The sequence below is a fragment of the Vespula vulgaris genome, chromosome 1 (assembly GCF_905475345.1).
Source record: "Vespula vulgaris chromosome 1, iyVesVulg1.1, whole genome shotgun sequence".
Taxonomy (NCBI): domain Eukaryota; kingdom Metazoa; phylum Arthropoda; class Insecta; order Hymenoptera; family Vespidae; genus Vespula; species Vespula vulgaris.
This window is the reverse complement of record NC_066586.1, coordinates 10,484,739-10,507,517: the sequence shown is the minus strand read 5'-3', so window position 1 is coordinate 10,507,517 and position 22,779 is coordinate 10,484,739. Positions and strand designations below refer to the sequence as shown.

Here is a 22,779-nt window from a genome sequence, read left to right as displayed (position 1 = left end):
TGCTTATCGATACAGTCTAATTAAAGTTTTTTTCGAACACTTCAAATATCCATTCTTTTACGATAATTCGTACACGAAAAAAATAAAATTTGAGAAATAGTGAACAATCTGCCTATAATTCGTATGTACTCGGTTCGAAGAAGATTCGTGATTTTTCCTCGTTGATCCTGTGTAATTGAAGCTATTTTCAACGATGGCAAAGCAATCGGATACGCATGCTCGATTATCCGTACACACCTCCGTGCACGTTGTAATTCTAATTAGTCATCCGACGAGTTAGGAATATCAATGTTATTCAAGACGCCACGTTTCGCACGGAAGATTCATATTTCCTTGAAGACAATTATGTGTATATTTGATCGAAAACGCATTTTTTTTTTTTGTTCATTAATCAATTGAGATGATAAGTATTTAAAAGTGCCTCAATATACGTTAACGTGAGTCGATTGAACAGGGTAAATGACATCGCATATTTTAACAGGTTCATAGTTCGTAAAGAGAAGAAAAGAGAAAACGACGGATTTTCGTGCAAATATTATTTCGCAGATGGATTATCGCGTAAGTAAATAACACGTTGGCAAATACGTATGATGTATGTACGTATACAGTTGATCTCGGTTGTTTCTTTATTTTGTTGGTATACATACTCGAATTTTTCTCAGGGACATTTACTATATAATCTGGGGTGTATCCTTTTATCTCATATTTAATATCTTTTCATAATTAAGAATTCCGCGTATGAGTCTTTGGCAATCATGTAAAAATCTTTTTAAATATGTAAAGACAAGTGGAAAAATTCTGTAAAATGGAAGCGTTTATTAAAACAATCTTGTCGAGATAATTAACGTACGTCGACCTTGCAAAGTGGTTTCTTATCTACTACTATCTTTTACGTATTGCCACTGGGAAATTGTATATTACCTTTTATGATTGGCGCTCGATAGCTCATGGTCGTATTCGTGAATGATCCATAATAATTGCATCGATTGAAATTAATCATGACTTTTAATATGACAAATATACTCGAATTAAACGCTTTAACGATATCATCTCTTTCTGGATTTTAGTTTTTATTTCACAGGCTGGATAACTTCGAGTTCAATTTAAATTGATAATACGTCGTACGAAGCATCGTAAAATATGGCGGAGGCGATCTGACTAACAGCACGTAAAATATCAATATCCCCTAATTATGCTGATTAGAAGAAAAGACACGGGTCAACTCTTAGCAGGTTGTGACATCATTCGAAATATTGTGACATTTACACTACTTAATGAACGGTATAAATTCGTACACGTATAAAGTTACAACGAAAAAAATGCATAATGGTTTTAATAATGGAATAAGTAAATAATAATTTGATGGATGATTTTTGTATATAAATCTTGTAAAACGTATTCTGTATAAAAATATTTTACTACGTACTCATATTTTAGATGCAGGGATTCGAACACTTTGTTCCTGCTTCTTACATCACTTAACTTGATATTACTTAGTCTACGAATAATTACAAGTTTTTAAGTATATGCTATATGTATGAACAGTGTGTTTATATATCATATTTCAAATTTGATCTCAGCATGATTTTATTTTATAAAAAACTAATGTACGATCCTTTAAACCACAAACAATTACACACAATATTGTAACATGTCAACAAAGAACAATACTAGATGAATAATACATTTAAAAAATTTATTGATATAATACTCTCATGTGGAACGTAGAAACAAGTGTATACGATATTATACTCCTCGAAATGTCGATAATGTTACGATATAATCTGATTACGACATAATCTTTTAAATCACATTCATAAAAGTTATTATACTCTTCAAAGATATTAGATTCCTAGTTCCGTTTAAATTATAAACAACGAAAATAATAATCAATTTATTCTTTTGGGAAATTAGTAATTCCATAGTTATTTCTAAATATTTCGTAATGGGAAGTCCAAAACGAAGTATAGCTTTTACAAGGATATGTAAGCGTAATTAACATACCTGTAATTAAAACTATTTTATACGTAAAAAGTTATACAATTTTATCAATTGTACTCTTATCTTTTAAAACACCACACATTTGGTTTACTAATTGTATTTTCCACAATAATAATTTTTTCAATAGTATAAGTCCTTTAAGACTCACAATAAAAGCAACTTTATAATTTTCAATTAAATGTTATTGACTTTATAACTAACATCTTACAATTATACACTGTACATATGTACAAAAAACTTTTGCACAGTTTTAAGGTAGTCGAAGTTTTACTCCTACTACCCATTTGTCTTTCACGCTTCTAAAGCAATTGCTTCTTGCATTTTTTCCTTTACTCGTTCTATTGATACAAAGAATCAAATATATATATTGGATTAGTAGAATTATTCACATATTCTATAATATAACAAAAATAATAAGATACCTTTCCTCCTTTCTGGTAAATCTGTGGGTACTTCTGGCAATATTATTTCATCTGATACTTCCAGCGGAGCTTCTTTTATGTCTGCATTCAATAAAATATCTAATTCTGCTTCTACTTCTGCTTCATCTTCTTGTGTAAGTTCACCAGATAATATTTCATCCAACTCCTTCTGTTTTTCAATGCCTTCCCTTGTTTCATCCATAACTTTTTCGATTTCATCAATAGAAAGAATATTATGCAACTTTTTCAATGCAGCATTTCCTTCTTTTAGGCCATCAACAATTTTAATTTCTATCTGCGCAAATTCTATATCATGTACCATAATTTCTAAATTTTCTAACTGACCATCGATCTTTGACAGAATTTGCTCTTGAAATTTCTTTTTACGCAGTAATAATAGAGCCCGGCTATAATAATTTCAAATGTAATAATGCAATAGATTATGAATAAACGATATTATTATTAAAATTGAAACACTTACTCTTTCTGTCCATTATGTATAAGTTTCTTAGCTAGAAGTCGTTCCTTTTCAAGATTTTGTTCGATTCGACGTTGATATTGTTTGATTTTATCTCTGGTTTGTTTCAATTGCTATAAAACGTCATAAGCATGACAACATTTCCAACGAAAGAAAGAGGTTAGATTAATCTAACGGTGATGCCTACCAAGATAGCCTTGTCCTGTTCTGTAATGCGACTCTGTGGTTTCTTCTTAGCGAAAAATATGCCCATCTCGTCGTGCTCCTTTTTTAATTTTTTAAATAAAATCAACATATAGTACATATAATAAAGTCATGCCACTATCATTCACTACCTTCGACAATCGCGAGAATGCATTCCATTGACAGAACGAAGAAATCTACGTGGTGCCATTTTAGTTAATCGAGATTCGAGATATCAACTTGAAGTTGCTTCAATGGCGCTAAATACGAACGTGGCTATACGAAAGAATATTTTTCGTGAATTATATACTAATATCATATTATCTTGTTGTTTAAACTGTACTTCATATAATCAATTGGAAAAATAAAAAAATTAAAATAAATGAAATGCAAAAATGTAAATATCAAATATTACTCTATTATATTTACTACAGAAAGGGAAAAAATAAACAAACACGATAAGTTGAATTGAACAATGTCCATTATATTATATATTTTATTCCCACATACACACGGCACGTTGTGAACCTTCTCTTATATATTAATATTATCATAGTAATAATAATAATGATGATGGCGATGCTGATGATAATAATGACAATAATAATAGCAATAATAATGATGATGAAAATGATGATTTAATAATAATAATAATAATAATTACGATAATAACAATAACAATAATAATAATAATAATCATAATGATAATAATAATGACGATTATGATGACGATGATGATGATGAAGAAGAAGAAGAAGATGATGAAGATGACGATGACGATGACGATGGCAACGATAATGATGACGATGATGACGATGACGACGATGACGATGATGATGACGATGACGATAATGATGACGACGACGACGACGACGATGATGATGATGATGAAGCTGCTGCTGCTGCTGCTGCTGCTTATGATGATTCTGATGGTGATCATGGTGGTGGTGGTGCTGGTAGTGGTGATGGTAATGATGGTGGTGGTGATGATGATGATAATGATGATGGTGATAATGATGAAGATGATCATGATAATGACAATGATAGTAAGTAAACAATAATGAACGTAATCTTGCGAATTCATGAGATATATTTATATTTATGTATATACACGTATATATGCGTATATGTAATATATATATATATATATATATATACATGCGTATACATATTTATAATAAATCATATAGTAATAATCATCGTATTATAATATATATTTATATGTACAGAGGGGTACAATATTGTTATTCTTTATTAGAGTTTAATATTTATAATCGCAATATTATATTTATTTTTATCTGTATACATACACAATTAATTAAATTATCGGCCCTCGCTCTCGCCACACCGCGGCGCGCAAATCTTACTTTTTTTTTGTTTATTTGCCTTTTATCTCTACATACTCGTTTTCGTATTATAATCTCAGGGCCATTAATGGCGTTTTCTATCGCAGCGCTCTAGTATTTCGCGGAAAAAAAGAGCTGCATCTTCCTTTGTTCGAGAAAGGCGTCGTCGAATTCATTCGAAATTTCACGAAAGGATCGACTATACATTTCTCCCGAACGCACGTTCTCAATATTCTCTACCGCGATCGTTCTCCTTTTATCTTACAAAACATTCATTATAGTCTGGCCGCTTTTGGATAGAGAGCCGCGCGTCGCCTAAGCCACGTAATGCATTTCAATTATTCATTCTCGATTTTCTCGGATACGTCGATTCACGTGAAAAGATCAATAAGATTATATTCTTTTATCGACGAACGCATGCACGATTCTCTTTTCTTCATTATCGCAAAAAAACACAGGAGCGCGCGACTCTTTTGCCAGCAGCAAACCTTTCATAAATATTCTGTACAACATTATAATTATTATAAATCATCATATATCTTATATATCCTTATCGTTATATCATTATTATCGGTAGTGTAAAATTGAAACTTTTACGTACTTATGTAGATTAGATTACCGTCTGCTCGCTTGCTCGCTTACAGGCGTTAATAATTATTTACCATTTTTTTTTGTTCCTTTAAATCGATACATAATCGTATAATTTAGTATGTCACTATACGTATTGTAATTGTTTACGATTAGTAAGAATATGTAAAATTGGTATTTCATCTTATTTCTTGGCTTGCTTGTTTAATTCAATAAATCTTGTTAAGCATCCACATAATTGTTTAATATACATGGAATTAAAAGTGGCTTATTTATTGCTTGTTATATTGCAAGTTTCCTCATTGCAAGCTGTGTCATAACGCCGAGTTTTCATTCGCTTTTGCCTCGAACATTTTCGCCTTAAATTTTCTTTTCTTATCTTCTCTATTCTTAGTTTTTCTTTTACCTTTATCTCGCGAGCCATCGTAGAAAATATCAAAAATTTGTTTCCCACCTTTTCACCATCTATTGTCGATCCACTAAAAACGCAGCTCTCGTCTTCTTCCCTCTTAATTGTCGATGTGAATGACGAGATTAAGAGTCCCGGAATCCATAGCGTAGTTTGTATACAAAATGTTCGGCCACTTTGATATTAATATTGGTGTTCTGAAATTACATTTTTCAAAAAGGGCAAAAGACCTAACGAAAATCTAACAGAACTCGTAACGTTACCAAACCCATCGCATTAATATGTTTCCTCGAATAGGTCTATACAAAGTATAATTATAATACTGCTCTTTTTCATTGATTTTGCAAATTATACAAAAAAATCTTCATTTGTCGTTACGTAGCTCTGCCTAGTAGATAAACATCTTATTATCATATTTATTTTTAACGTCTGACCATTTGCATTGCGCTTATCGATAATAACTTTTCGCGTTTGCTATGCGGAATCAGAATAACTTGAAGCTTTGCTCATGTGTAATATGTCAATGTGTTTGTGCCATGTTTGTCCGCGCTCTCTTCAATCTGGTAACAGCACAAATAATTAAACTTTAACAGATATCTATTATATGCATAAGTATATGGTGCAATATTTCCACAGATAATATAGATACGAAGCCATGTTTGAAACGAGATATTTGAGCTTTTATTGATTAACGATATTTTTTACTTATCAGGCATGTTTCCGAACTTCTTCTATTCTATTATTCTTTTTTCTTCTTATAACGTTAAGAAAATTTTAACCGCAAAGGTTTTACAAAATTAAGTAATATGTTCATCTCATGATGAACATCTAATGATCTCATCTGCGACGAAATATGATAACACTATTATCTATAAACTTAAATTAGACAAAATAACAATCTCGAAGAGTATCATTATATCGACAAAACTAATAAGTCTTTTTTCTTATTTCGCTTTTCTATAATATGACAATCATAAATTGTTACAAAATAATGCAGTGTTTTCTTTTTTCAAACACATCGAGATAAATTAGCGATAGGAGAAAAAAATAATTTTCATTCACAGTCGAAGAACTTAATTAAACCTATATGTACAAAATATAATTTTGATGGAATAGATTAAAAATGATACATTCTGTGCTTTTCCTTACCTTACTTTCCCCACTTTTCTTTTTGTTTTTTTTTCCATCTATTGTCTAAAAAGAAATTTCGTATCTTTCTTATCTAAGGAGATAGTGCACGTTATCGATTAGAGTGTGATCGCCCTGTTGTTTTTAGAAACAATAAAATATAACATAAAAATCGTATAGAATCATGTTTCACATGCCTTCGTTAACAATAACTATCTACTCGTCAAACGTTTTATCGTCGACATACTGCTAAAATGTTAAACAATTTTTACATCTCATAGATTCTCTCTGATATGTTAATTTGAAAACGAATGAGAAACAAATATATATCTTATCTCGGTTAAAACCGAGAGAAATCATTCGTTAAGTGACGTTGCGCGAACAGTCTTTGTTAACATAACAATGCTCTCATACACTGTAATTTTATTAGAGCCAGGTTTTGTAGTATGATCTTAATACCTAATTCAAAACTCGAGAAAAACTCGTACTATTGCGTATCGAACATATACATATATGTATATGTATTATACACACATATACATATGTACAAGTTCTGCACTCCAAATTTAACTTTTTGCAAATCAAATTCATTCTTTTTCAGAACACATTCACTCTTTTACAAATCAAATTCAACCTTTTGCAAATAAAATTCATTCCTTTTGCAAACCAAGTTTTTCTACAAAATTGTTTTCTTAAACTTTTGTAATAAAAATAAAATCAAACGTATATTTATCGGGAAAGAATTCAAAATTTTATTGTATATAGATGATAGTACTTCAGCTAAACTTTGAAAATTTCTTGCAATATTAATCGGCGACAGTTAAATGACAATTGAATTTGGTTTAAAGGCGTTGCAGTATTTACAGTGCTGGAAATAATTAATTATAGTTAATTATAAACTCATTATAAACAACATTACATCTTTTTCTCGTGCAGCAAAAATCGGAGCAATTCTACATTTTACTAATCGCAAAATCTCTAAATATGTCTCAGCTATATCGATATTTAATTTACTTTAGAATTCTTACAATTGTAAATATGTCGAGATCGGAACAAAATATAAACTCATGTATAATAGATTTTCATTCAATTGTTGATTCTTGAGTAGATAATTTTGATATGAAATTTTAGTTTTAAGTGCATTTTTTTAAATATTCTTTCATTACTTTTTATTTCAGAAATTGAAAGACGATAATCTGGAAGAATTTTGTAGAAAAACTTGATTTTTAAAAGGGTGCATTTGATTTACAAAAGATTAAATTTGGTTTACAAACGTATGAATTTGATTTGCAAAGAGTTGAATATAGGGCGCAAAACTTGTATAAAAATTATTTTACATACCATTTAGACAATTTTTATAAAAAGAAATTACAATACAAAGCACTTTTTACGATATTCAATTAGACCTGTTTTTAAATTTCACGCAAAATTATATCCAAATTCGAGGCTAGCGAAGGTACCCTTTTTTCTTTTTTGGTTTTTTTCTTTAACGATACGATAAATAGCGACATTTCAGTGCGGATTATTATTCAACGAACACATTTATCTTGAAAAAGCACTGAAGAGCGAGGAGACGAAATCTTACGCAATTATCGATAGAATCGTGTATTCCTCTAGTTTACATGAGGGACTAGCGAATAACATTTTCGTCGTAATTGTAACGCATCGGTTAAGGATGCATATTTTTACTGTCTTTCTCTGTTGTCTTTTTTATTGTTTAAATAAAGGGTACCACGCGAAAGAAAGTAATATAGATTTTTTTAACTTAATTTACAAATCGATTATTAAAATCACGCGTTTATCATCGGACATATTTCAGTCAATTTGCAATCACATACATACAGTTGTAAATAGTTTACATTCATCGTAGAAAAGGATCAAAGTGCTAACGTTAACATGGATCGTTTAGAATAAGAAAATGATGTTATTGAAAGAATTATTTTAAAAGAAGTTCTTTGTACGGAATAAGCAAAAAAATCTTCGACAGATACATTTTTTGTCAAGATGTCTACGTGTAGATGGTTACGAGTTTTACCGGCCAGCACTGTGATAATAAACCGATCCGATAAAAATGATTTCTAACGATAAATCGATAATTCAATCGAAATATGATGTAATTAGTAGCGTTACTGTACGACGGTTAGAAGAGAGTGTCGGAGCTTGTAATACGTTGCTCTCTATCTCTTTCTGTTTTTTGTTTTTTATCTCTTTTTTTTTATTACGCAGGAAGAATATTTAACAGTTGCTGACTGCACGTAAGTGCGCATCTGAACGCGTGCACGTGTAATTACACATTATTACATATGCATAATATGTATGTGTTTTATTTAAGTGATGTGCATATACTTATATATATAAAGTCTAGTTGTATATATATATATGTATATATATATATATATATATATATATATATATAAAACGTATATACATATCGTTTTGGGGTTATATTTTTAATATATCCTCACGTATGTCTTTTCCCCGCAAAGTCGAAAGGCTCTGTTGATTTATTATTAATTTAAATACAAGCTAATTTAGAGACAGATTTATTTTCCTTCACCATGGGGTGCATCTCTCATGATTTGTACAATGCAGTTCCTTGATAAGTGAAGATCGAATATGTTACAGAGCCCGACGAATTCTTGGAGATGGCTTTCCATTTTCCGACAGAAACTTCTCAAATGAACGAATATCTTATTTCTTTTTTCTTCTTTTTTCTTCTTCTTCTCTCTCAGTTTAAAGAGAAAAAAATAAGTCATGGAAAAATGGTTATTTTAAGTGCAGACGAAGATGAATTAACAATGATTACGGATGTTATAATCATAGTAACAGAGATAATACAAATCAAAATAATAATAGTAATAATAGTAATGACAATAATAGCAATATGTAGTAATGATAGCGATAAACAATGCAACTTGAAAATAATGTTAATACATACATAGAATAACATAATTCAACCGAAGGAAAAAAAAACAAAAAGGGAAGAAAGAAAAAAAAGCAATAGTCCCGGTAGGATTTGTTTCCTACGATTTTACAACCTTGCAACACGGCGAGTCGAGAATCGAAGGGACCGAGGTAGTTCCGACCGATCGACTACATTACAATGACTGGTGCCGATCGATCGAATCGCAAATTCATTCAGTTTCTATGAACATCATCAGAGCAAGTCGAACGAATAATTTTAGGCTAGCCTCTCTGCGATTGTCCGAAAAAAACGTTGCTTCGAAAATTGTCTATCTATCTACGGACCCCTTTCTCTTTCTTCGAGTTTGTTTTTCAATCTTTTCTCTTCATTTTATCATATTTTCCTCTCTCATACACACACTCTCATTTACATTCTCCTCTCTCTCGTATCCTCCTTCTCGGTTTCTCTCTCTCTCTCTCTCTCTTCCTCTCTCTCTCTCTCTCTCTCTCTCTCTCTCTCTCTCTCTCTCTCTCTCTCTCTCTCTCTCCTTCAATCCTTCAAACCCGTTATTAACATCGCGGATAAAAAGATGGCTGCAACACGGATGAGTCGTAATCTCGTCCATACTGTCGCTGTCTCCGCACCCGTGTGCATCTATCAGCTTTCATTTGAGGAAACCGAAGAAAAAAATTAAGAAAGATATGCGGCCGCTTCGTATCGCGACGCGATTTTTGCGGCTAAACTAGCGATTCTAAGGAAGTCTTCGTGATCGAGGTACGATGTGCTGGATATGATCAAAGGAATGATCTGACGAATCGGTGAAATAGTATGCTTGTGTATATGTACGTTTCTCTATTTTTTATGTGTAACGAATGAATTTAGGCATTTTCTTTCGCGCTTAACTCTCTAAGGATTCTTACAAACATTTCTTTATCGTTTAATTGTCAGCGTATAATATCGTGCTTATCACGAAAGAGGGTCAAGCTTTGGGGACGAAATTTTTTTCTACTTTGCAATATCACTTCTCTTTCTTTTCTTCATCTTTCTCTTTTCTTTGGATTAGGCAAAGCGAAGATAATTATTATTATACTTAAACAACATGGATAATATAAGTGTTTCCTATAGAGTCTTTGTGTACTCAGATATAATATTAGTATTCTATATTTGCCATAAATAAGTAATATATTCGATTTTCGAATATCTATGTACTCTTATACCCTCCTTCGATAATGTAAATATTTTCAATGACCTCTTTTCATTATTTAAATTATTACTCGATATTGCTTTTTTTATTGTATAAAATGTATGAAGGAAGGACCTTCGATGTGCAAACTTAACGAATATTTTATAAAGATAAGACTAACTAAACCGAATGTTGTATTTTTCACAAAACGTCTTATCATAAATTGTTATAAATCAATGTAAATCCATAAGAAGAATTAAATTAAGGAAAAATTTATATATCTAAAATATCAACAATGTAAATTTAAAATAAATTAACAGGTATAAAAACTTACTGTTTGAGTACCTGTTTAAATAATAACTTATATTTTTAGACTGCAATCTATAGATTAAAATAATCTGTTTAAATAATCTTATTAATCGCTCGTTCTCTCTCTTGTGACGCGCAGATGATTACGATAAGACGATACTTATTGATGTGCTTTTTAATTTTACGTATATCGTATGTCTCTGTGTCAATGTGTGTTCGTGAATGCTGCGTGCGCGTGCATTTATTTTTTATATCCCTTTTAAATATGCTATTCATTTGAAAAATTCTGACCTCGCGATATTACAGCACTTGGTCGTGGAATTGTAATGACACAATTAACTATTAATTAATTTATTAATTAACGCCTTTCCCGTATTTTCCTTTGTGACACTTCTTTCTCTCTCGTTTTCTCTTTATCTCTCTCTCTCTCTCTCTCTCTCTCTCTCTCTCTCTCTCTCTCTCTCTCCCTCCCTCTCTCCTATCTATCTATCTATCTTTCTTGCCACACGTATTTATTTCTCGATGATGGTAATCCAATTATTTTGTTATCTATATGTATATACATGCACTTGTCTGTGTATAGAAATATACACAAACTTGTGCATTAGCGTACGAGGAACGGCAGAGTCGCAATCGACGTCATCCGATTTTATTTCTTTCTGGGCTCATTCATCGTTCCTCTTCTTCGCTTGAATTGCTCTTGTAGAAAAGGACTGGAAAAAAATGATTATGATGCAGCCACGTCTTGGGTCGAACTCCCGTCCCTGCCGTTCTCCTACATCTTCGTCGTTTCTATATATTCTTCCTTTTCTCTTTTGCAATCGGTGGTAATTCAAAAATTACAGTACAATAATATTATTAGCTTTAAAACATCAATAATTATATATATACAAATGCATAAAACAATATCTCTCAATATCTTTGTTCATCTTTATAATTCTCTTATTTCCTCGCCTTATTCGTTTTTATTTTTATATTTATATTTATATGTATATATATATATTTATTTATTTATTTATTTATTTATATTTGTATACTCATAATATATTTTTTGCTTCTTTCTTCTTTCTTCTTTATATAGTATGTTTATTTATATATGTATATATTTATATACTAAATGTAGATATATATATATATAGTGTAATATTTCAATATTAATTTATTTATAAATATAAACCGCGTGGACTGCACTCACTTTATATATCTTCGACTTCTTTTTCGCTAAGCTTTTGTCTTTTGCCACAGACACTTTCGATCTCTTCCTCCGAAATTCGATTCGTTCGCTCCTTCTCTTTCGATTAATAATTGATCATAACCCTTTTTTCAATATGTATATAGATTATATATATATTATATATATAATGTATATAATTCTCATTTCTTCTCCATAATCGAAAATCGCAAAGTGTCGAATTTGACCTCGCGGGCATTCTGATTTTTCTCACGCTCGAATATGTGCCATCGAAGCGAATAAGTTTTATAATTTTCTTGGAACTTCGATTGCAATCAACTTCTTTTTTAATTCATCTTATAATTTTCAAAACGATATTGTTTATGCTTCCTGTTTCTCATAAGGGCAACTAGTCTCATCTATGTTACGACGTGTATAATCCAACAGCGAGTATCGAACTGAGAACAAACTATATATTCTCGATCGATGCTTTCCAACATGAGACTACCGCTTTGACTTATTGATAATTATCATTCACAGATTTTCCATTGTTCATTCTATTTAATCATGGCCGGTTCAAGTCAGCTATCATTTCATTCATCATCCAATGATTATTGTTCCGTACGCACATCTAAGTAGTTACGTGCTCATGACTTGAGAATACAGTGTACCCGCGATATATTCGACTCGTCTTCTTTTTATTTTTTTTCCTTTTTCTTCTTATTATCCGCATTCTTTCCTGTCCTTTGTGGTCATGTTGAAGTATTGCTAACGTTTGTAAGAATTGACTCGTTCCTTCCGTTTTTTGTCTTTTTTATTCTTTTTTTGATTTTACTTCGCATTCCTCCTGTAGTAAGCGCGCACATCCGCGCACAAGAAAACAAAGTAGCCGCCGTTCGACACAAAATATGTCCCGATCTAAAAGCATCTGTTTTATTTTTTTACCCTGTGTTTTCGAATAAGAATAATAATTAATCTGCGTTGGTAATCGTCACACGAATTAAATATTCTTCGTCATTTGCTCGACGATCGACGAAACGGCACACGCTCGATTTTTTCCGATGATCATTTTTTTCCAATAAATCGATATCGATGATAGACGTAAGAGCAGAGGTAGAAACGAAAGTAAAAGGAATTGCGATTATGGAGATCAATTGAAAGATTCAACGCATTATAGATTCGTTCAATTTGCGAATTACCTGAAGTGCAAAAAAGTAACAGTTTGGTGTCTGATGATTTTATCGCTTTTAAAGACTAGATATATAAATCATCTTTTTTAATTTTCTTTTCTTTCGCTTCTCAAGTTTGTGTCTTTCCTTTGATATAATCTGCATTTTAAACATTTACGGTTATTTGCGATGCTAATGATGACGTGTGCGTAGCCCTAGAAACGTAGTCACAGTTTCTCTCACATGTTCATCCTCATGCTTACGGACGTACGATTTCATTATCTTTCATTCGTTTCACTCACACTCTCGCATCTTGTACTTCGTTTTTTCTCAGTCTCTCACACGAAATTTTTTTTAGGGTACACATCTCTAATTAATTTTATTATATCGTTCAAATAAATCAGCAAATCAGCCTGCCAACGCCATTGATTCTAATGCTCTGTACATTGCGGACGAACGGTACATCATTTTCTCTGCATGCGTATATATGTACACGAATATACATACACATTCGTGCATATTATACGCAAATATATATGCATGCTCATACATTTTATCAACGTATTCTTTATTTAATTAATCTCCTTTTTGTTACTAAACCATTTTGTTCGATTAAAGTTTAATCGATTCATGATAACACACCTGTCTCTCGGACGTGCTTTTTCTGTGTGTATGTGTGTGTGTGTGTGTGGCTGAGTGTCGTGTGTATGGGTGGGTGTCGTGTGCGTGGGTATCGTGTATTATGATCTGCTTTTTGTGAATAATGTCGAGCGCGTGCGCACGTCGACAAATTTCGTGCGCTATCATCGTATTCGTTCTCCTTTTATTTAAAAGGTTCGTGTAATGTATGTATAATATTTATATTTATATATTTATATATATATATATATATATATAGAATATCATTTATATATCGTTATGGTATTTAGATGATACAATAATTTGCGTTCCACGTACGAAAGTTAGTGCAATGTAATTGATCGGTACGAGCGGAACGATCAGTTTTAAAGATTCAGCTGATCATCGTCCGGCGTTCGCTTGAGGCCAAAATTTCGACGGTAACGTATGGGCCGGGCGCAGAGACGAGCGATACATTACGATACTATTCAATGAATGCCTTCCCTCTCACTCTTTTTCTTTCTCTTTCTTTTTCTCTTTTTATTTTTTTTACTCTCACCAGTTCTTCCATTCCCACTTTCATCCATTATTGAAAACACACACGCACGCATATACACATAGACAGTAGCAGCAGATATATTTTTAAAGTCCGAGAGTGATCTTTTCGATCTTCAATAAAAGAAAACGCATAGCCTAATTAACGTCGGAAATGCGTCTTCCTGAACAAGTTGGACGCGTTTTGTCGCATACGTCTCGGCACGTTTCGCTCATTTACTTCCACACATTCATACACACACACACACTTATATACGCATGCTCTCCTTCTTTTTCTCATCTTCTCTTTCTCCGGGCTTTGATTCTTCATCTTGTGCATGTTGCACACCCGGGAAAAGAGAAAAGAGTCTCGACAACGACGACGACGAAGTCGGGGATAAGAGAAGTGCTATTCCGCCATTGAAGTGACAAAGATTTGCCGAGGAGTAGCAGCCTCGTAGAAGATGGAAACAAAGGAAAAGAAGAGGAAGACTCTCTTTTTTTCTTTCTCTTTCTTTACTCGCTATCACCCTCGAATAACTCCCTCCTATGCACCCTTGCTCTCTCTATCGCTATTACTACACCACCTTCCTACAGTCACCACTACTCACACCAAATAACATCACCATCACCACCTTCATCGCCATCTTTCATCGCCGATGTTGTCGGGTTTTTTCGACCGTACTCGAATTTTTTTCTGCTCCCTTCTTTGCCCCTCTCACTCTCTCAGACTCAGTCTTTCTCGTTCTACCTAAAACTCAAAAGCCCAGAAAAGAAGGTTCTTCCCGAGTGCAAACGCGCGCCTCTTCTTTATGTGCTCGGTTATATATATGCGTCTATCGTGTGTGTGTGTGTTTGTATGTGTGTGTGTGTATGTGATGATCTGTCTATATTGTACTGATATATAATATATATATATATTAAATATATGTGTGTATATGTGTATGTGTTCCTATGCGCGCTACGGACGCTTTTATATATGCATATATATATATACATATATATATATATATACACACACATATATATATATATATATATATACATATATATATTATCGCGAATACGGCCACACCGCCGCTAATCCTATTAAATGTTTTAATCACCATATTAATTATGTATATGTGTTTTTCTCAATGAGTGAGTACCGTCTCTATGTGTGCATGTGCGTGTGTGTCGTGTCTTCCTGTTACTTTCTCCAAATATATGTATTCTTATTCATTATGTATATATTTTCTCTCTCTCTCTCTCTCTCTCTCTTTCTCTCTCTCTCTCTCTCTTTCTCTCTCTCTCACTCATTCTCTTTTTCTGTGTGTGTTATAATTATCATTATTAATATATTCGCGTACATGTGAGTTTTGTTGTTGGTATCTCTCCCTGTCTTCGTTCGCCTTAAACTCTAAGAATTCATACGTTATCCGTCTAATAATTATTAATTATTTATAATATATATATATATACATATATATATTTATATTCATATATATATATATATATACATATTGTATTTATATATTCTAAACTTAATTGCTTAATTATTTAGCTTTTAATAATATTAATTTAATTCTCATTATTATTATTATATTATTATTTTTTATTTATTAATGTCGGAGAACGGGCTGGCGTCAATACGCAGTTTCGGCCACAGCTAGCCTGTGTGTTCGTACAACTCGTGTCGTCGGCATATTTTTCCTTCTCGCTTTTCCTTAAATACACTTCCTCTTTTTCTCTCTCTGTCCCTCCATTTCTCTCTTTTTTTCATACTCTCTTTCTCCTTTTCTTTCTCCCTTTCTTTCTTCCTCTCTTTCGGTCTCTCTCTTTCTCTCTCTCTCTTTTTCTCTTGCACTCATTCTTTCCAATTTCTCTTTTTCTTTTTTGCTTGCGTCTCGCGCACATTGCTTTCCTGTTTATCTTTTTTATTCGTCTTCTGATTTTCTCTAGACGTTTGTTTCCGTCCTCATCTCTCTTTTTTTCTCTATCCTATTTCTTCATCCTCCTCGCGAGCTTTCTATTCGATGTTGTTGACCCCGAGTGATGATGTTTTTTTCATTCGGGGATAGCTCCTATGCTCAGTTGGTCATATTTGGAAGCTCGAAGTCTCGTCTTACTGGAAAGCATCGACCTTCGCCTCCTTTTTCACTTAACTTTCAGTCCTATGACGCTGTCGTCCGTCGTCGTAGCTGCATCGTCCTTTATTTGTTTTTTTTTATTTTTTATTTTTTATATTTGTCAAGAGATCGTCATCAACTGTGATCAGTTCCTTCCCAAGGCGTCTACTACAGTGCTCGTTGTGCCGTCAGTCGACCGTGCTGCGCTCTGCCCTCTCGTCCATCCTGGGATTATAAGAGAAAATCACGTTTTTGAGTGGACTTTCATTATGTTGCGAGGATCTGCTTGATCCTTTACGAAATTACATGAAAGTAACTTGGCATTACAAAGGAGGATTGATCGGATCAGTATAATGAATATTGCTTCTTCTTTTTTGTATCGTATACTATCAGGGAAAGAAAGAAGAATGAAAAATGAAATAGAGTAAGGATATAATTTGCTAGTTTTCTCGGACAAGGACATGTAATCGGCGAAACTATAAATGACACGGAAAAATCATACCTGTTGTTAGGTCTTAACGAGGCTCAATGGTAGCCATTAGTGAACGCCGCTGGTATCAGAGGTCCCTGAAACAGGAAAAGGTGAAATCTTTGTTAATATGTTACGAACTTAACGCTTCACACTGGATACATACATACGTTCGTTGGATGGTTATTAAATAGACAATCACGGGGGACGTGGGAGACAAAAGATAGCATCGTCAAGTTTTTGATGCTGTTAGTACAATTAGTGAGAAAGCTCATATTCACTCGTGTTTTCATAAAGAAAAAAAGGATATGAGTCGAAATTGTTTCCACGCGATGAACACCAATTGTGTGTATTATCTTTATTCTTTTATTATAGTCGCTGAGTTTTTATGATCGTTCAAGTTACAGCAGTTCTTTCTTTTGAAATGATTATTATCTAGAAAAAGTGAACTGGTCCATAGTATTCGTCCTTTCCAAGTTAGCGTAGTTTTATGAAAGAAAATAGTTCAACTCAAGGATGATCGGGGTTGTTTCAATTAGATTTGCCGATAAGAACAAATCCCTTTCTTTCCTTTGAATACTCCTTTTTATATATATTTACACGCTTAGGAAAAGGTTCTCTTTTCCAGGCGGAGTAGTGCCGGATATAAGACACTTCAAATAAGCGTAGATAAGCTAATACGAACTTACATTTTTTATCAAGCGGAAAGCCACAATTCAGTTACATTTTACCTTCTGCGTAAAACAAAACAATGTTATAAGTAAATTATGCGTGAATTAGAATTTAATGCATCCGGTGCAAGTAATTTCAACGATTTTTACATTTAATAATTATATTACTCAAATGGTAAAGTAAAATTTTAATTATCTCTGAATAAAATACGCTTCTCATGCTTATTTGCATTATAGACTTTCCGAACAATTACGTAAATATTCTTAAGCAAAATAAAAAGTATTCTATTTTATGTAAAATAATTTCCTAGTGAGATGCAAGAAAATTGTAATACCGGATAATATCGATAAAACTGAAAAAAATCGATGCGACAGTACTTCTTTCGCCCAAAGCGTAAAATCTAGATTCAACCGCATCCTCATTTTTCCGGTCGGAACGTTTTACAAAATTTATCTAGCTGAACTATCCGCCTATTCGGACCGATCTGTGCGCGCAAGCGGAAAAAGATTCTGCACAAAGAAGAATTCTTATCGACGTATATTCAATCGTAGAAAAAGAATCGTTAAACTGATAATCCGAGAATGATGAAAATACGCGAGGAAAAAAAAACAAAATTCTGTACCATTTCGCAATCGATTTAAAATTCGTTTCCTGCTACACCAATTTCATGCAACTTTTTATTCTCATGCTCGTAAGAAGAATTCTTAATGGATATATAATACTATATGATAGGGTTAGAATAATATTGATAGATAACTAATATAATCCGATAGAGACGCGAGAGAAAACGAAAGAAAGAAAGGGAAACGACGACGGGAGTTTAAAAGAAAGACGATGAAAGTCTTTACTCGATTGACTTACGGGACTGTAGTTGAGCGGGGCGCGGGAGACAGCGATTGCGGGGAACGCGGTCGTGGGAGGCTGCGGACTAGCTGCGGCCTGGACGTAGCTGGCAACTGCAGAATCCGCGGCTGCGGCTGCTGCTGCGGCTGCGGCGCTCGAACTGTACATGTCGATTGGGCCTGGCGAATTAGCCGCAGGAAAGGATCGACCTTGAGGCCCACCATGGCCACCGGCCGCATGCGGCGACGCTGGCGGAAATCCGGCCTGTGCTGCGGCCTGGTAGTTGTTCATCACTGCAATGAACGCGCTCTTCAGTCCTTTACTCCCTTCTATATCTTTCTTTTCTTTTTTTTTATCTTTCTTTCTTTCTTTCCTTCCTTCTTTCCTACTTATCCTTCGAAACTTCCCGTTTTATATTTTTTAATCTGTTATTTTTACGGACACATACATATATTCATTTTGTATATGTAATATAACGATGTAATCACGCTTGTTCGATTTCGATGGGAATTCGCAACAAAAAAATCAAAATGTTCGCGTACGACCTGATTCGAATGAAAACATAATCGATGTATCCCGCGGCACTTTCATTTTTCATTCTACACTGTTCTCTCTCCCTTAATTGTAATATTATGCATTATTTTGATGAACATAATGCGAAAAATGTTTCCTCTATTTCCTTTTTCCTATACAATAAAAATAACAAAAGATCGCGAGTTAATAATGCTCTTTTCTCTATTATTTTATATAGAGGAAGGTTAAAGGCGTCGCTTATGTAGAGCGATTACTGAAATTACTTAAATGGATAAAAATTCTGTACAATTTGCAAAATACTTTTAATTACGTAAATATAAAGATAATAATAATATTATTTTATTTTTATCTTAGAAATAAACAAAATATACTACCTTTATATTGTATTATTGTTATGCGTTAAATTCATAAAAATGACGCTAACCCTCTGGGGATTGCATCGACACAGTTCGCGCAATATTGGTATAGACAATCGACGATGTGTGTAAACGGTCGACAAAGTTTCATAGAACGTGTTAGTGATGTTATATCAAAGAAAACCATGCTCGGAAAGAGAAATGGAAAGAAGTATTCGCTTTTCTTCGCTTTCGGGGAAAGGAAAAGTTTCGTCTTGGATATCCCAAAGAACACAGTGGCAGCATAACCTCACGCGTTCGAAAAACAAACAGAGAAAGAGAAAAGAAGAAAGAAAGATAAAGAAAGAAAAAGAACAAGAGAGAGAGAGAGAGAGAGAGAGAGAGAGAGAGAGAGAGAGAGAAAGAGAGAAAGAGAGGACAGAAAAAAGTGAGAAAGAGAAAACTACGGCAAACTAGTATAATCTTTCACGAAAGATGGTTACGTTGCTTTCAGAACTACACGCGGATAACGATACGATTTCAAGCAGCAAGAAATAAAACAGAATCACGAACTCATTCGAGAATTTCATAGAAAAACCAAACTTTTCCGGGAAAGTCATTTTTCTCCTCTCCGACTCTTGCCGACGAACAAAGGATAAGAAGACGAAGAAAAAGGAGAAGGTCGAAGATCGAATATCGACGATAAGCGTTATCGTTTGAGTACCAACTACATCCCGGACGCACGGAACGCGAGCTTTAAGCGTTTCGCGATGATACCCATACTTTTTGGATTTACGGAAGCAGACAGTGAAGGGTAAAGAGGGTAGGGAAAGAAGAGGAAAAATGTAAGGAAGAAAAAGGAAGAAATGGGGTGGTAGTAGTGGTGCTGGTAGATAGGAGGTGGAAGTCGAGGAGCCATGCGAAGAATTCGAAACTTGTGAACGAGAAAGAGAAAGAGAGAGAGAGAGAGAGAGAGAGAGAGAGAGAGAGAGAGAGAGAGAGAGAAAAGAACGGTACGGCATGGTAGAAAGAGGAGGAAGCAAAAGAGTATGACAAACCGAAAGCGCTGGGCGCACAATCTAAAAACCCATTCAGCTTTTAAACTCTTGACAATAGCGGCCGGTTACAAAGTTTTCTCCCAGAGCAGGACGATGGTAGGCGAATGCGAAATGGCTTGAAGAGAAAAGGAAAGAGAGAGAGAGAGAGAGAGAGAATAGGGAGGATGGGAAGAGAGACGCGATTCAAAAGTTTGATTTATTTGAGAGGAGATTGCGGACGGCACGACAGTGGTGGTAGGCGATGGCTCGGCCTCGGATTCCAGGCTGGATAGGAAAGAGAATCGAAGGAGGAGAAAGGTGGAGGAGGTAGAGCAAAAAAAATATAAAAAAAGAAGAGGAGCCGGTATATTTCGCTGCCGGCATCACGGCGCCCCACATGTGTGACACTTTTCCTACCACCACCCCTTTTCTTCTTACTTCTCCACCTCCTCCTACTACTCTCTATCGTAACTCCACCGATACGGAGGAGACTTCGGAGATGATGAATCACGCAAGGACATTGGTCTCCGATGTGATTTCGAGAAATTAAACGACATTCTTTCGCGAACATTTCGCGAATTGGAGGATTAAAAGTGAAGTAACAATACTTTCAATACAATTTCTATCAATATCGTACTTTTCTATAATTTCTTAGCAGTATTTTTCTATATTTTTGATTATTATACGAATTCTCATAATGAATAGCTATCGAATAAAAAGAGTTCTTTTTGGTGATGATAAAAGAGTAGAAAGAAAGAGACATTCAGATGAGAAAAATTAGAGGAAGCGTATGATCGAGAAGCTTTAAAGAAAGAGAGAGAAAGAGAGAGAGACAGAGAAAGAGAGAGAGAGAGAGAGAGAGAGAGAGAGAGAAAGAGGGAAAAGTTGTAAACGTACCAGAAAGAGCTTGCGTGAGTAAGGGCGTGTTGTTGTTGGGGGTGAGCTGTCCGTTGGTAAGATCCACTGAAACATAAAACTCTGATTACAACTGCTCCGTACCTGAAACTCGTTACGGAGTAAGATGCTTCGTTATACCCTTCTTTTTGTTTTTTTCTTTTTCTGTTTCTTTTTCCACCTTTGTTCTTTTTATATTCATTACCGACTCTCGCCGGCGTTTTCTTCGTCCTTTTTTTTTAATAATAAAAGCAACTATGCGCCACAACGAACTTGCAACGATGAGAGAAAGTAGAGAACGAAAAAAAAGTGAAGATATGATGATTCCGTTGTGTCGCTTCGTCAATTACCGACTTTTCTTGATAGAAATACGTTTCAGAAGGTGATGTCGATCTTGAGTATGATAGTCGCGATGATCCAAGCGTTTTCCAAGAGTTACCCGTTATATTATTAAAAAAAAATCGCGAGATATTTCACGTTCCATTCGGCTGGATAATCACGAGCACGAGAGAAAGAGAGAGAGAGAGAGAGAGAGAGAGAGAGAGAGAGATAAAGATAGATAGAGAGAATAAAAGAGGGAGAGGGGTTAGAGGGGTAGGAGGTAGAGAGAGAGTGAGAGAGAGAGAGAGAGAGAGAGAGAGAGAGAGAGAGAGAGAGAGAACAGTTTTCGCATCTCGAGAGCATCGACAGTCCGCGAAATAGTCGTTGGGGCATAATAAACCTATGGATATCGATCGAGCGCCAGGCGAACCGCGGCCGCTGTATTATTCCCTCGAGTAGCACTCGGTGCATCGAAATGTACTCCGCCGCTAATATGCATTTTCCGCGAGGGACCGACGAAGGCAGAAATGTATGAATCGCGATGAACGATGCGAACCGTGAAAGATTTTCAAGAGGAGAATCGATGAGCAAGTACACAACAATCGACGGAACACGCGAACTGCGTCTTTCTCTCTCTACTAGTGGAAGCTTGATGGAGCGTGATCGGGGATGATTAAGAGAAAGAGATGATGATGATGAGAGATGAAGAATAATAAGAGAGTATAAGAGTAACGGCTTGTGTACACTTAGTGTGTGTACCTATATATATATATATATATATATATATATATATATATATGTATGTATGTATGTACGTTTGCATGAATATTTATGTATAAAGAAATCTTTCTTCAAGTGCATCTATCAATCGAAATGAATATTTTCGACATCATACATTTTTTCCGCAGTGCAGTCCGTTGGACGTGTTGTATTGGCGTCTCCGTAAATGCGCGGCTTGCATTCTCACTTCCGGTTCCGTGGTAGTACACCGTCGGCACTCCTGACATTAATAAAGAATAAAGAGAGAGCTGATAATCTGAGAGATTAAAAATAAGAAACGTGATGATTACGACGGTGGTGGCTGAGGCGCGACTAACGCGGAATATAAACGGACGACGTTGG

General features: G+C 34.3%; 2 protein-coding genes across 10 annotated transcripts in view; both read right to left on the bottom strand.

The window, feature by feature from the left end:
* Nucleotides 1–1,398: 1,398 nt before the first annotated feature.
* Nucleotides 1,399–3,318, bottom strand: LOC127068079 (charged multivesicular body protein 6). 2 transcript variants are annotated; one of them, XM_051003746.1, is made up of 5 exons: nucleotides 3,237–3,318; nucleotides 3,089–3,166; nucleotides 2,905–3,014; nucleotides 2,424–2,830; nucleotides 1,399–2,339 (listed from the first exon to the last, which is right to left on the bottom strand). In XM_051003746.1, exons 2-5 carry the CDS (start codon nucleotides 3,152–3,154, stop codon nucleotides 2,293–2,295), a joined length of 630 nt encoding a protein of 209 aa, XP_050859703.1. In that variant the 5' UTR covers nucleotides 3,155–3,166; nucleotides 3,237–3,318; the 3' UTR covers nucleotides 1,399–2,292. The 2 variants fall into 2 exon arrangements, with proteins under 2 accessions (XP_050859703.1, XP_050859694.1); XM_051003737.1 differs by having other exon boundaries at nucleotides 3,089–3,301.
* Nucleotides 3,319–4,277: 959 nt separating this feature from the next.
* LOC127068004 (RNA-binding protein Musashi homolog Rbp6) overlaps nucleotides 4,278–22,779 on the bottom strand; it is a 594,260-nt gene continuing 575,758 nt past the window's right edge. For 4 of the 8 annotated variants that reach the window (XM_051003549.1, XM_051003568.1, XM_051003588.1 and 1 more), the window contains 5 exons: nucleotides 22,553–22,657; nucleotides 21,340–21,405; nucleotides 18,555–18,829; nucleotides 17,055–17,119; nucleotides 4,278–16,777 (listed from right to left, as the gene is read on the bottom strand). In XM_051003549.1, coding sequence (XP_050859506.1) covers nucleotides 17,078–17,119; nucleotides 18,555–18,829; nucleotides 21,340–21,405; nucleotides 22,553–22,657 — 488 coding nt within the window. In that variant the 3' untranslated portion in view covers nucleotides 4,278–16,777; nucleotides 17,055–17,077. The remainder of the gene's footprint in view (nucleotides 16,778–17,054; nucleotides 17,120–18,554; nucleotides 18,830–21,339; nucleotides 21,406–22,552; nucleotides 22,658–22,779) is intronic. The other 4 variants (XM_051003560.1, XM_051003579.1, XM_051003597.1 and 1 more) reach the window with 3 other exon arrangements.

Excerpts from the sequence above, each read along its gene's own strand:
- LOC127068079 (XM_051003737.1), bottom strand. The coding sequence starts at position 3,205 with ATGTACTATATGTTGATTTTATTTAAAAAATTAAAAAAGGAGCACGAC. Across the intron at positions 3,015-3,088 it reads AACAGGACAAGGCTATCTTG|CAATTGAAACAAACCAGAGA; the intron begins GTAGGCATCACC and ends GACGTTTTATAG. Across the intron at positions 2,340-2,423 it reads TTTACCAGAAAGGAGGAAAG|AACGAGTAAAGGAAAAAATG; the intron begins GTATCTTATTAT and ends TTGTATCAATAG.